This window comes from Oculina patagonica, chromosome 13 (genome assembly GCF_052425735.1).
Source record: "Oculina patagonica isolate OP01 chromosome 13, crgOcupat, whole genome shotgun sequence".
NCBI lineage: Eukaryota > Metazoa > Cnidaria > Anthozoa > Scleractinia > Oculinidae > Oculina > Oculina patagonica.
The window spans coordinates 11,733,970-11,749,527 of record NC_135770.1 but is presented as its reverse complement, the minus strand read 5'-3'; the positions used below and the strand labels follow the sequence as shown (position 1 = coordinate 11,749,527).

At 39.8% G+C, this 15,558-nt stretch overlaps 1 protein-coding gene and 1 pseudogene across 1 annotated transcript; one reads left to right on the top strand and one right to left on the bottom strand.

Moving 5' to 3' along the window:
* Window positions 1-496: 496 nt before the first annotated feature.
* On the top strand, window positions 497-1,399 carry LOC144636183 (profilin pseudogene; annotated as a pseudogene).
* A 1,643-nt stretch (window positions 1,400-3,042) lies between these two features.
* LOC144636155 (uncharacterized) lies at window positions 3,043-7,125 on the bottom strand. Its single transcript, XM_078495299.1, has one exon. It carries the CDS (start codon window positions 7,068-7,070, stop codon window positions 5,898-5,900), a length of 1,173 nt encoding a protein of 390 aa, XP_078351425.1. The 5' UTR covers window positions 7,071-7,125; the 3' UTR covers window positions 3,043-5,897.
* Between the last annotated feature and the right edge of the window lie 8,433 nt (window positions 7,126-15,558).

Here is a 15,558-nt window from a genome sequence, read left to right as displayed (position 1 = left end):
TTTTGCCAAATTCAGGCATGGGAAATGACCAACAAATTCGGTGAAATATAAAAAATAAACTCTTAAAACAGTGAAGGAACATTTTAATAACACAGCAAATACAAAAGAAGGCGCGGATGGCTAAAAGTGACAAAGATTGAAACGGATTGCGATAAGGGTTTTTGAAATCTTGTTGGGCTGAACAGTTTTCAAAGTTTATTGTCTTGTTTGCTTGTAACTTTAAATTATAACGCCCGGGTGACACATTTGGTTGCAATAAAGCTATGGTTTTGTCATTTAGATCCATAAAAAGAAATTTTTTTGCCAAACATTAAGTTTTACAGCGAGTATTTGGCATAGCTTAATAATACAATTTTAACTCAGCCGTGACAATCCCTTTAATATCGATCAGATTATAATGGTCACCTAGTGATTGCGTCACGACAGTGTCACTTCCGGATCAAAATTTATTTATTCATAAAAATGCCGAGTCATATTTTCCTCTTCCTTTATCTACTCGATTGTGTGTTCTGTGAAGCAAACGATTAAGCAGCCTTTAAACTGTGTGTATCTACAGCTGCTTATATATATATATTTTTCCAATTCAGCGTAGATATGTCGGCGTGGGACAGCTACATCGATAACCTTATCGCACAATCCAAGGACGCCTCTGGTAAAGCTCATACAGACAAGGCCTGTATCTTTGGATTAGATGGCGGAGGAATGTGGACTACGGGCCAACATCCCTGTGCGTTGAAGTTACAGGGACAAGAGGCAGCAAACATCGCAAGATGCTTTAAAAACAAAGATTTTACACCGTTCATGGCGGGCGGAGTTCATGTAGAAGGAGAAACCCAAACATTCCTACGTGAGCTTGACGGCAAAATAGTACTGGCAAAGAAAAAAGGTTACGGAGCAGTCACTTTACAAGCAAGTAAAACAGCAATTGTTGTAGGTCACACAGCTGAGGGAATGCAGCAAGGAAATACAAACAAGGCTGTTGGAGTGATTGCAGAATACCTTGAGAGTTTGGGCATGTAAGACTTTGTGCTAGTTGCAGAATAGGGTATACAAACATTAGTCATAGACAGGTACAAAAATATATAAATCATAAAAATTTGTAATATTGAGTTCCTGAATGTGTTAAGTGACAGTTATTTTCAATCTCCAGTATATATGTATTGTCTGACAAAGAGTCGCATTTTGTAAAAGATGATACGAATCTCCAAAGTTAAATTTGAGTAAAGTTTCATAAACGGCCGCAAAGCTATTAGAGCTTCGTTCTAAATGTTTTGGAAGCTCAATAAACTTGCGGAAATCGACTGATATCTTTATTAGCAGAGAAAAACTCTTGTAATGTTCTCCTCAGTTGTTGGAGCTTAGAAGTGTAGCGAATAAATTGAAAGCTCAAACCTGCAAACTCAGTTCTGTTTCTGTAGAAACGAAACTGCACAATTTGCTCGATGTTCTTTTGTCGGTTACCAACCCGTGTCCCCCTCGGCCAACAGAAAAACGCTGGAAAGAGACGGTGAGCAGTGGTGTGCTCCTAAGTGATGGGAGGGGAGGTTAAGGGCTAGTTCGTATATACCCTTTCAAAACTCCTCTTAAAGGGTGTAAACCTAGGGGGCTTTGGCGTATCGGCAGTATTGCTATCGGCACACCATAATATTCATCTTTATTAAATTCTCAATCTCTGATATTGCATTTCTAGCTTTCTGATTGGTTCACTGAATCCCGGTTATCAGCTCGTATAAGTCCCGGGGGGGGGGGGGTACTCCCATATGTGGCCTATATAGGTATGTGCCGCCCGATAGGGTATGGTTTTTGAGGTTCTCGGTCCTTAAATAGGGTATCATTTTTGCTCCTTTTGGCAATGTGTTCCCGCTGTGATCCTTAGATAGGGTACCTAAATTCTATTAGCTAAAATAAACGCCCAGCTAAACGAGAAAAAGATATCTGAAAACTGAATTTTCTGTTCAGGTATTAGAAAAGCAATTTTATAAAGATTTGTTTCTTGCCGTGCGCGGTTTGCCGTTATTTGGGTCGTCACGGAACGTTTCTCCTCCCCTTAAATAGGGTGTCATTTTTCGGTTTTGGGCCTTAAAAAGGGAATCAATTTTCGCTTTCTTTATCCTTAAATAGGGTCAGGGTTTAAGAACCTTGGCGGCACACCCCTATCCGAAATTTATGGGAGTACCCCCCCCCCCCGGGGTATAAGTGCGGCTCAGCGCAAAATTTTTCTGCGGGAAGCGACAGTTCCATCAAAAAATGGTTAAAAACAGCAAATTTGGCGAGCTTTATGAACAAGAAATAATCAGCGGTGCCTACAAAACCCACAGAAATGCCGTAGTAAAATTAACTACGCAAAACAAAAGGATTGATGCGAAAAGTTTAATTAATAATACTTGTAAACGCACAACAAGAGCGAGTGCATAAAGTAGAAAAGCAGCAAAGTAATTTACGAAAGAACGGCAAACTGACACAGTCTCATTCATTGTACGTCATAAAATTAGGCTCAACACTTCTGTAAAGTTTGTTACCTTTTAGTCTTGGTTTTGTCCTTTTATTCTTCAACAAACCTGTTCCACTTTGAGCTCAATTTCGCTTCAAATAATGTTGCAGTCTTGATGACAGCCGTGGAGCCGTAAACAAGTACAATGTAAACACTTGCTTCGTTCTACTTGCACAAGACGTGTAGTTTCCAGAAAAGCTTTTGCTTCGGATCATCCCGTAAATCTTAAATTTCCAGGATATATAAACGACTTTAGAGGAGATTATTGGATGAAAATCTTGGGAAGAAACCTCTCTCGCTCGCTTTCCTCGTGTGTTTCATTCAACTCAAGAAGTGAACACCACGCCACAAATTTTCCCGCGTCCTCATACTATCACTTCGTTTACATCAAACTGAAATGTCCAGTCGATTTAAACTTAAAAGAAGAATTTAAAAAAACAATTACTCTATTCGCCCTTGTTGGACACGAGTCGTTATAGCCAACTCGGCGCTTCGCGCCTATTTACCACCTCGTATCCAACGCGGGCTCATAGAATAATTGTTAAATATTAATTAATTGCTATCTATACGGGTGCCACGTGGTACTTTCTGTATATCTCTATCATTTGTATACTTATCGCGATTGACTATCTAAATTACCCCGACCTGCTCTGGCCTCGTAGCTCAGTCGGTAGAGCGTCGTGTAGATCTATTCCGAAGGTCGTGGGTTCAAATCCCACAGGGGTCAAGATTTTCTTGATTCCGTGGGAACCCTCCCAAAACTCCTTTTAAAGGGTAGTAACCCAGGGGGATTTGGCGTATCGGCAGTATTGCCTACTACCTGCACACCATAATACTCATAAATATTAATTAATTGTATCAAAACGGGTGCCACGCGGTATTCTATATAAGGACTACACCTTATTCGATGGTTTAAACGCGGATATTTTACGAGTTGTGTTGTATTTTTCCGAGCCACGTAGGGGCGATGAAAAATACGAGCGATGAGCAAATTGTCCGCTCGTATTATATGTTAAACCATCGAATATAAGGGATTTATTTTTCCACTATTTTTTTCCACAAGTTTGGGTCCGTATTCCTTAAGTTTGTCCGTCCGTACTTTTTCCCCTGTTCTACCTGACTCGTCCCCAGTCGTCTGTTCTGTCTCTCCTGTGTCCAGGGAAACTGGGTCAAGCTGAAAACGGAGGGAATCATGGGAAGGAAGAGAAAAAGCGGGCTCCTCGCGCTTTTCACGTTAATATTAATAGGCGAGACTGAGAGACGACTGGGGACGAGTCAGCTGTTCTACTGTGTAATAACCGAACGTGGCACATGTTGCGCGTTCTTTTGCCCTAATATGGTAAAATGGCGCAATAGTGGAATAATAAGTATACTAGCATGGTAGGGAACTGGTGAACGTAAAATCCTTAGTGGTCACCATTCTCGTCCTTTAAGCCGTTTGTCTCTATTAGCTGGCTGAGATTGCACGAGGAACAAGTGGCTCTACGCACACAACATTTGATGGGCTGAATGTTAACAAAAGGACTTTCAAATCTGGCCAATCAAATCATCCGTATCTGAACTCTTGCATAACAAGGGGATTGGGTGATTTTTGGGGATTTTTAAGAGGAGATAGTTTTTCTCAAAGGACTAGTAATATTTAGAGAAATAAGAAATATTGTAGATTTAATGTGATTTTAAAATCAGATTTTGAAGTTTCAAAATAGGTAGACGGACACCAGTTAGTCCCCCTGACAACCTGGAGTGCTCTTGCGTGGGGGTCAACTGTCTGGTGGTGTTTCATTTTCTTTTTTCAATGCCTTCTTTAAAAATCTTTAAATTTCATTCTAATTTGGGAAAAACCCCACCTTAATGGCTGTTCCCTTTGTTAACATCCAGCCAAACAAATCATATGTCCTCAGAGCTCGTTTCTCATGCACATGCTCAGCTGGCTAAGGGGGGGTCCTTTACCTCATTCTAACTCCTGAAATCTACACCTGAATGTACTCAAGCAACTGCGACAAGGAACTTAAGGTTATTCCACCGAAACAGAACTGACAATAGATTTTCGCTCAAACTTTGCCTACTGGTTGTTTATCCTAAGGGAACTTTGTTTAGGAGTAGCAAAAACCTTGAATCTACCCCATAACTCCTAACAATATCAGCAATTATATTATCAAAAGTAATGGCTAAGTTCACATTTCTTTTTTTTTTCTACAAGGGAAATTTGTTCATATTTATTTTTATAGAAAGGTGACTGCTAGACTCAGAAAAGTAGAAAAAAAAGTCCCTGTACTCATTTGCAAGCCAAGCCATATAGAAAAAGACGCCATTTTCTTAAATTATGTGCATGTCATTTGTGCTATCCATGCATAAAATTATGCGCAATGTGGGATGTGCAATGCAATACTGAGAAATTACAGTGTACCTTAATTCTGACAATATAGGTGAGAGCTATTAACTAAAAGTACTTGTTGAGTATGGTTCATGATACCACATGAAACTACAGTTCAGAACTGCACATGACATTCTTGTCCCCATACCCTTTCTGCTTCTCTTTGTTGACAGGGCCTTGGCACGAAAAACAAAGGGCTCTGGAGACACAGGATTTCCAGTCCTGGATTCCAGGACTTCTGGTCTTGATATATGCAGTGGTGATGTTATTTTACACCATGGGTGGAAGTCATAATTAAAAATCCTAGGTCTCCTGGACCCTTCATTTCTTATGCCAAGGTCCTGCCAACTACGAGGAATGAAAAGGGCTTTGGGGAGGAGAATGCGTACGACAGCTATGTTCAGTTGCTGTCTTTGAATGTTCACTCTCTCATCGCGGTGTAAACAGGCCCCTTCAGTCCTCATAAGCCTAATGGGTACTGGATGACGAGTGCTTTAAAGACACCACTGTCATTAAGGGGTGGTGAATGATCCTTCAAAAAATGCGTCTCCCAAAATTTTAGCCAAATTTCAGGGGTCTTGCCATCTCAAACTTTTCTTTGACACCTTCTTGGAGCTGACTCGTCCCCAGTCATCTTCATATAGCATGTGGCAAAGGGAGAAGCACGCGCGTGAGGTAGGGGAGCAAGGGGATGATGAGAAGGAAAAAGGGGAGGAGATTTTTTCGCCCTCTCCCTACCCATCTCCCCTTGCCCTCCCTTTCTCGGTACTCATCTCTCCCTCTGCTGTATCTTTGCCGTGTGCTATATGAAGACAACTGGGGACGAGTCAGTTCTCGGAGTCTCAATTTCTTTCGCAAGGCTAAAAAGGTCTTGGGCTCGCTGAAAAGATATCAGTCTCACCGTCTCACATTTTCCATTCAACACCCCTTCATTCGGAACCCTTCATGTTTGAAAACATGGTCCTCCTCACTTGTTCTTAATGTCGTCTTTAGGAAGCTCCTCTGAGGCTATGGTTCAATATAACTTTTTGTCTAATTGTAAGACCTGCTTGGATCATGGATGGGACAAATGCAGAAGTAACAGCGTATTTTTTGTTCATTACTGAGGTTAAAATTTTGCAAGCCTGGTACCAAAGAAGTATAATCATTCAGTGTTTGAATTTGAGGACAACCCTCCTCAACAATATCAAAAAGGCATACGGCCCTTTGCTGATCGTGGTAATTGTGAAGACATTCAGCTTTAATGGTGTGTAACTTTGGGAAAATCATCTTTTTGATGATGAAATCCTTGGTATGACCAAAATCAAGTATTTCTAAAGAGTCAGACTTCAGTATGTATTCAGGTTGGTCAAGATCCCCAAAAGTTGACTGACAAATTGATATCTTAAAGTATTTTAGATTGGGAAGTGACAAGATTGTATCTATGGCTTTAGGTTGAAGATATCGTTCATGACTTCCTGGTAGCCATAGTGGAGTTAGAAATTGTAGGTTGAGATATTCCAAACGATGAAGGCTTCTCAAAATTTTTGCTGTGGTATGCGAAATGTCAACATAACATTTGAGATACTTTAAAGTGTTGCAACACTTCTGCACTAAGCACCTCAAAACATCTCGGAAAGCTTGTAATTCTTGTATACTCGGCCAGCTCATACCGCGTGCCAGTTGCAATTTCACTGTCTGTAAATTTCTCACGTTACTGTTAAGTAGACAACGAAACATGTCGGCTTCACAAAAAATGTTGACTTCGCCATGAATATCATTTAACGCAGCGCCTCTAGCTGAAAGAAATGAAGCAAATAACATTCGCCGCTTTGGGAATGTCATAGATGTACTCTCTGAAGGGAAATCGACGTTCACATAACGAATTGGGAAATCGTAAACTGAAGAAAGGTTGATAGACTTCCACAACGTTGAATTACACGACACTTGATAGAACCTCTTGCATACTTGGGCAACGTTACAAATCTCGTGAAGTGGGAGGTTTTTTAACACAATAACCAAACACTCCTCAGGCAGATCTAAGACAGAACATTTCTTCCAGCAACCTGGATGTGCACGTGAGCTCGAGCTCACGCTGTCCACCAACGAGCTGATCGTCTTTGCGAAAGGATATTCAAGCTGGTCAACTGAACTGCAACGGCAGAGTCTTCCATTCTTTCTTTTCCACAGCTTGGGCGCACCTTTAAAACTTTTACGATGGCCCATTTTTTCTGACAATCTCTGTTGACTCTGACCTATTCATCCGCCATGTTGAATGATGCACTCCTCTCCCCCTCCCGATTGGTTCTCTTACTTCTTTCCCATCGTCCTTAGGGATGGACCATTTTATTGGCGCGGGGGGAGGGTGGGTGGGGGTAGGGGAGTTTGGTCAATTTTCTGAGCTTGAATTTTTTGGTCTTGAAGGTCAGGGACCGCGGAGAGGGAGAGCTATAAAATTAATCAGTAACGAATGCCGTATTTATTCCATTAAACACCCAATCTTGAATAGGTGCCCACCCTGAAGGTGGGAAAAGTTAATTATCGCCCAGCTATGAATAAGCACCCACCCCAGAAAATTGGCTACCTTAGTGACAATGAGTTTAAAATTGACTTAGTACTAATAAGAGACTTCCCCGAAGAGCTAGTTTTCTTGTATTTTAGAGAAACTTTAAATGAACAGTTACAATTTTGCTTTAAAACATCTTCACGTTTTGTAATATGTAATTGTCGTGTTGCAAAATAAACTTACTTCTTGCTGAAAATTTAATAAGTGTCCAGCCTCAAACAAGTGCCCACCTCGAATAAGGACCCACTTTCAAAGCCCAACAATTTAATAAGCGCCTAGGGCGCTTAATCGAATAAATACAGTATGTCAGAAAATACCAGGGTACCTACTGAAAAGGTACATGTATATGAGGGACTGGGGGGGGACCCTGGAAATGAATGTCACTGTGCTTGATCGCTCTTGAAAGTGAAGTGAACTTGCCTGAATGATTTGGCAGCCCGCGGATAACACTGTTGAAAAGTCTCGTCGTGTCTTGTGACGTTTTGCTGGATAATTAGGAATCATAGCACAAGCAGCGGATCTAGCGAGGTCGGTAGCAATGGTATGCATTTATTGTATGGTAAATTGTTCAGATAGCGATCTAAACGGGTCCAGTTTCTTCTACTGTCTACCTTTTTCAGGCTTCAGGTATATGCAAGGGTAGGGATTTCACACGTTTAGGTATATGAAAGGGCACGGATATCTGTCATTTAGGTTTTTGAAAGGGCCTTTAATTAAAATATTTCAACAAATGCAATTTATGGCTGTATTATTTCGATTTATTAAGTGCTACTTGAAAATGACAAGAAAACATCATGTTTTAAGTCTATACCATGACTTTTAGGTATATGAAAGGGCTACCTTTTTTCATTATAAGTTATATGAAAGGGGTACAATTTCTGGCAAAATGGTATATAAAAAGGTAAGGGATAAGAGCTCAGGGCGGAGCCTCCCCGTACAAAACCTTTTTGGGTACCCGTCCAGGTTCCTCACTCACTTGTTCTTGATATTGTCTTTTATAGGAAGCTCCTCTGAGACTACGGTTCAATATAACTTCTTGACTAACGGTAAGCCCTGAATGGGTGATGGATGGGGCAAATGCAGAAGTAACAGCGTATTTTTTGCTCATTGCTGAGGTTAAAATTTTGCAAGCCTGGTACCAAAGAAGTATAATTATTCAGTGTTTGAATTTGAGGACATCCCTCCTCAACAATATCAAAAAGGCATACTGCCCGTTGCCTATCGTGGAAATTGCGAAGACATTCGGCTTTAATGGTGTGTAACTTTGGGAGATTTAACTTTTTGATTATGAAATTTTTGGTATGACCAAAATCAAGTATTTCTAAAGAGTCAGACTTCAGTATGTATTCAGGTTGGTCGTGATCCCCAAAAGTTGACTGACAAATTGATATCTTTAAGTATTTTAGATTGGGAAGTGACAAGATTGCATCTATGGCTTTAGGTTGAAGATATTGTTCATCAGATCGCCGTGGTGGAGAAAGAAACTGAAGGTTGAGATATTCCAAAGCATGAAGGCTTCCCAAAAGCTTTGATGTGGTATACGAAATATCAACATAACACTTGAAAGACTTCAAAGAATTGGTACATTTCTGCACTAAGCACCTCAATGCGTGCCTGAACGCTTGTAAGCCTCGTTCACTGGGCATGTATCTCCCGTAGTTTGAACCGTATGGTAGCTGTAATTCAACTATCTGCAAATTCTTCACGTTACAGTTAAGTAAACAACAAAACATATCAGCTTCACGGTAAATGTTGACTTCGCCATGAATATCAGTTAACGCCGCGCCTCTAGCGGAAAGAAATGAAGCAAGTAGCATTCGCCGTTTTGGGAATGTCATACTCTCTGAAGGATAATCGAGGTTTACTTAACAATTATTCCATAAGCATAAGCCCGCGTTGGATACGAGGTGGTAAATAGCCAACGAGGCGCGAAGCGCCGAGTTGGCTATAACGACTCGAATCCAACAAGGGCGAATGGAATAATTGTTTTATTAAATTCTTCTTAAGCATGTTCAAATCGACTGGACATTTCATTTTGATGTAAACGAAGTGATAGTATGAGGAGGCGCGAAAATTTCTGGCGCGGTGTTCACTTCTTGAGTTGAATGAAACATACGAGGAAAGCGAGCAAGAGAGTTTTCTTCAGAAGATTTTCCTCAAACAATCCCCTCTAAAGTCGTCTAAATATCCTGGAAATTGTGACAACAGTTAAGATTTACGAGAATATCCGAAGCAAAACCTTTTCTGGAAACTACAAGTCTTGTGCAAGTCGAACGAAGCAAGTGTTTACATTGTACTTCTTTACGGCTCCACGGCTGTCATCAAGACTGCTATATTATTTGAAGCGAAATTGAGCTCAAAGTGGAACAGGTTTATTGAAGAATGAAAGAACAAAACCAAGATGGAAAGGTAACAAACTTTACTGAAGTGCTGAGCCTAGTTTTATGACGAACACTGAATGAAACTGTGTCAGTTTGCCGTTCTTTCGTAAATTATTTGCTGCTTTTCTACTTTTTCACTCGCTCTTGTTGTGCGTTCAGTTTAAAAGTATTATTAATTACACTTTTCGCATCTATCCTTTTGTTTTGCGTAGTTAAATTTACTATGGTATTTCTGTGGTTTTTGTAGGCACCGCTAATTATTTCTTGTTCATAAAGCTCGCCAAATTCGCTGTTCAAAACCATTTTTTTGATGGAACTGTCGCTCCCGCAGAAAAATTTTAGCTTGCCAACAGTAACGCAATCATTTTCCAAATAAGGTCAAACTAAGGTATACGAGCTGACAACCGGGATTAAGTGAACCAATCAGAATGCTAGAAATGCAATATCCGAGGTTGAGAATTTAATAAATATAAAGAAAGCGGGAAATCGTACACTGAAGAATGGTCGATAGACTTCCACAACGTTGGATTACACGACACTTGATAGAACCTCTTGCATACTCGGGCAACGTTACAAATCTCGTGAAATGGAAGGTTTTTTAACACAATAACCAGACACTCCTCAGGCAGATCTAAGATAGAACATTTCTTCCAGCAACCTGGATCTGAGCTCACGCTGTCCACCAACGAGCTGCTCGTCTTTGCAGAAGGATATTCAAGCTGGTCAGCTAAATTGCAATGGCAGAGTCTTCCATTCTTTCTTTTCCACAGCTTCGGCGCACCTTTGAAACTTTTACGTCGGCCCATTTTTCTAACAATATTTATTTTATATCTCAGTCGACTCTTACCTATTCAGCCGCCATGTTGAACGATCTCTCTGGGATGGACCATTTTATTGGCGCAGGGGGAGGGTGGGTGGGGGTAGGGGAGTTTGGTCAATTTTCTGAGCTTGAATTTTTTGGACTTGAAGGTCAGGGACCGCGGAGAGGGAGGGGCTATAAAATTAATAATGAATGCCATATTTATTCGATTAAACACCCAATCTCGAATAGGTGCCCACCCTGAAGGTGGGAAAAGTTAATGAGCACCCACGGTAAGCACCCACCCCAGAAAGGTGGCTACCTTAGTGACAATGAGATTAAAATTGACTTAGTACTAAACTAGTTGTACCTATCGGTAAGTGCCAACGAGCGAAATACTCATGTTTGTTCATAAGAACAGATATTGAATGGTTTTTGATAGAACTATATTTGAAATGACCAAAATATGGTAAATTGTATTTTAGGTAATATGCAATAAAAGGGCTATTTCTCTGGTGTTCATAAATGACACAGGCTTGATAGCCTGCGTAGCAGGCGCCGTAGTTTCCAGCGCGCGTATTCTCGCGATCGCGCACTCTTTTAAAACACACTAAAAAACGTACACAGATGTCTGCTACGCTAACTTGAACGGTCAAGGATTATTTGGAGACAAAATTTTTATTCAAGTTAACATTACATTTGCCGTTAGAAGCAAACAACTTTTGACTTCCTTGTGTGTATGACATGCAGTAATTTTAGTGAGAGTCGCTTTGAATTGATGTTAATCCTACGCGGAGCGAAAATGCGTGCCAAATAAAATATAAACGGTATTTGATTTGGAATAAATCATCGGTCAAAAATTACTATAAACACAATCAACACTAAAAGGAAACATTTACCCGACTTCAGCATTCTCATAAGTCAAGAAAACTCTATTTGAAGTCAACAGTCCGTTTTGATTTTCATGACTCTCTCTTCGATCGTAAACTAGTTAAAGGAATCCAAAGTCGAAAGATTATTTCATCGCTTTGAAGACCTTGATGTTTATTTTTTCGGCGGTCGAATATTCTGTAGCGTATTCTCTTTCGATTTATAGTTCCCTAAAGGTGTATTTATCGGTAAAGGGATGAATGACCACATTGAAAATTTAAACAGCGAGCCGCGTGGACGCCATTTTGGTCATTTGCTCTCTAGCAAGGAGTGAGAGACTGGGAACCAGTTGGGAAGAACAATACAACCCAAATATGGGGTTTACTTACACCCAAATATGGTCAAAAAAAAAGTCCCTTACGCAGAACGTAAGATTTTCTCTGCCTATACACTCATACGCACACGGCTCTATGATTCTGCCGCCTCGACAGCCTCACCTCTTGGCTCGGCTGTCTCGTTGGCAATAAGAGACTTCCTATCCCCGAAGAGCTAGTTTTCTTGTATTTTAGAGAAACTTTAAATGAACAGTTACAATAAAGCAAAGAATTATAAAGCAGAATTATTCTGCTTTAAAACATCTTCACATTTTGTAATATATATGTATTGTTTTGTTGCAAAATAAACTTACTACTAATGCTGTAAAAGGTGAAAATTAAATAAGCGCCCAGCCTCAAACAAGTGCCCACCTCGAATAAGGACCCACTTTCAAAGCCCAACAATTTAATAAGCGCCTAGGGCGCTTAATCGAATAAATACAGTATGTCAGAAAATACCAGGGTACCTACTGAAAAGGTACATGTATATGAGGGACTGGGGGGGGGGGGGGGATCCTGTAACACAAGACTTCGAAAAATATAAACAAACACAGCATCACTGTATGAAGATTTGACAAAAAACCGTTAACACAATATATTTTATTATGCATAAAATCATAAAACTGATTTATGATCAAAAAATTGACTGTACATTATGTCCTATCACAGTTGCGATTTTGTCAGACATGAGCAAATTTTGGTCGGCCAATGTCCGAAGACCGACTGTTATTTGCAGCCCTGCAACACCGCGAAAAATATAAACAAACACCCCATCACCGTAAGATTTGACAAAACACCGTCATTGCAATATAGTTCATTATCCATGTATGGCAAGTGCTCTTTATGTAGCTAGCTTGGGATTGGCAGCTTAAGTACATTTAATTTAAATGGTCTGGATAAAAGCAGACAAACTACTATTTTTAAAAAATGTACAACAACTTTTAGTTTGCAAGACATGTTTCGATTGTTCCAACGATCATATTCAGTTGTGGGATCGGTGTCTTAGTTCATAACAATCCTCTTTATCTCCAGACTTTAGTTTTCCGTAAGAAAACGTTCACAGGGCTCCTTACGAACTATTTTAGTTTTACTGCATTCTCTTACAAAATTGGTCTTGTTAGAACACTGGTTGACAGGGTCTACAAAATCAACAATTCCTGGTTGGGCTTTCATGATGATATTAAGAACCTCACTCGTATCCTACGTAAAAAGCTTTTCCCTGTTCATATTATAGATAAGGTTTTCAACCAATACGTAAGCAGAGCTCAAGTCCGCCCATCAGATAGCTCTCGGGTTCAACAACCCGTTTCATCTTATTATTTTAAGTTACCTTATGTGGGATCCTTTTCTGCAGAAGCTCAGAAGAGATTGCGTAAACTTGTCCACCGTTATTGTACTAACATTAAAATTAAGTTAGTTTTTTCGTCTTTTAAAGTGAGTAGTATGTTCAGTGTGAAGGATCCTGTTCCTCTCGATCTCCGCTCGCGCGTTGTCTACAAATTTTCTTGTGCAGGATGTAATGCCTGTTACATCGGCGAAACTAGCCGTCATCTTTCAACGCGCATTCGTGAGCATCTGAGTAGGGACAGGAACTCACACATTTACCAACATCTGCAGCAGTCTGAGGCATGCCGTAGGCTTGCATCTAAGAACTGCTTTTCTATTGTATATTCCGCACCCAATAGACTACAGCTAATTTTAAAAGAGGCTGTCCACATCCGCTGGGAAAACCCCACGTTAAATAAGCAGCTCAAACATGCTGACTTCACTCTTTAATTTTAGTATTATGTTATTTTCTTATAAATAAGTGTCGTTTAATTTAATTTAATTTTTTGCATCATTTTGTGTAATAATTGTAATTTACTAAGTTATTTTTACTGTTTAATTTCTTTGCCGTGTATTTATACTCGCGCGCATTGTTCCATGTCTCACGCATTTAAATGCTGCACGTTAAATTTAAAATGTATCACGAATGTTGCGTATCACGCATGTTACGCCATTGCTTGTAAAAAATTCAACTTCAACTGTAAACGATCCCACAACTGAAGATGATCGTTGGAACGATCGAAACATGTCTTGCAAACTAAAAGTTGTTGTACATTTTTTAAAAACATTTAATTTAAAGATTAACTAGACAATATTGACTGTATTTTGTCAAAAATAAAATACACAAGAGAGCTAAATTAGTTCTGACAAGTGTAAGAAAAGAAACTGTAACACCGCAAATAATTTTGTACACCGAACACCCTTCGTAGGTTTAAAAACACAAACATCACACACTGTAGGGTTTGAGATCACTGCAACACTGCAAGATGGGATCTCATAAGCAACACTGCAAACCCCCATGTCCCCCTCATATATTTTTTGCCTTTGTTCTCCGACACATGTTTCTTACTATCACTGAACTTTTTCAGAGCAAAACAAGTTTGAAATCCAGAATTCTACAAAGTTTAGAATACGGAATCCACAGACATGGAATTGGAATCCAGTCAATGGAATCCAAATCCACTGTGCAAAATCTGCAATCTACATACAAGACTCTTCTTAGATTCTCATTCATACCTCTGCAACCTCAGTGGAAGTTACATAAAAGTACGTTAATTCTGACCTTATAGATGGCAACTTTATGTAAAGTGCTTTTCAGTAGCAGTTTTTGAATGTTTATCCTAGACTTTCATCCTCAGCTGGTGTAAACTCATTTTTCATTAGCCTAATGGATACTGGATGTCAAGTCCTTTGAAAATACCACTGCAGTTAGGGCTTGTTGAATGCTAGATGTTTGATAACATGCATATGGTTAATGGAATTGAAATTCCTGAAGCATGGATGCCCACGATCAAAAAACACAACAACAGGAGAACTGTACGACAGCAGACCGCTGAGGGAACAACAGGACACAGAAACAGTGAGGATCGACATGCACCAATCACAGCTGTTGAAAACCAACCAATCACAGCGTGCTTTATAAGTTCACACACAGCCAGTCGACCTTATCGCCTGACGAAGATTAGCAGTGTGCAGTCGAAACGTCACGATCTCATAGATGCCAAGTCTCACGCTTTTGGCGTGAGACTTACTCTTTTTGACCTAATCTCACGCAACCACGCCATAATTATTTCACACAAAATATCACGCTTTTTTTAAAATACTGCAACTTGAGGAAAAGGTCTTGTTAATTATTATATACTTTCAGCTGTACTTTGGTAGAGATGAACGCTAATCAAGTAGCGAAGAGTTTAAAAACAACAAATGCTTGCCCATAATGAAGGAGATTGCTTCTCTACAACTTACATTTTTAAACATTTTTGGGGGGAATATACCCCAGACCCCCCTAGAAGCTACCTCCTCTGGGTCTCACTAATGCTCCTTCAGGGCAATTCATTTTCTCACTCCATGCCAGCCAAAAAACTTGGCATCTATGCAATCTCTATCACAGGTGACTATGTCGTGAGACAAACAAAAAATACTTTATTATTATTGTACTCTATCACGATGAATAACCACAACATTTTTTATGATATGCATATGGTTCTTGCCCACTCGTTCTTGATGTTGTCTTTAGGAAGCTTTTCTGAGACTACAGTTCAACATAACTTTTTGTCTAATTGTAAGACCTGCTTGGATCATGGATGGGACAAATGCAGAAGTAACAGCGTATTTTTTGCTCATTGCTGAGGTTGAAATTTTGCAAACCTGGTACCAAAGAAGTATAACCATTCAGTGT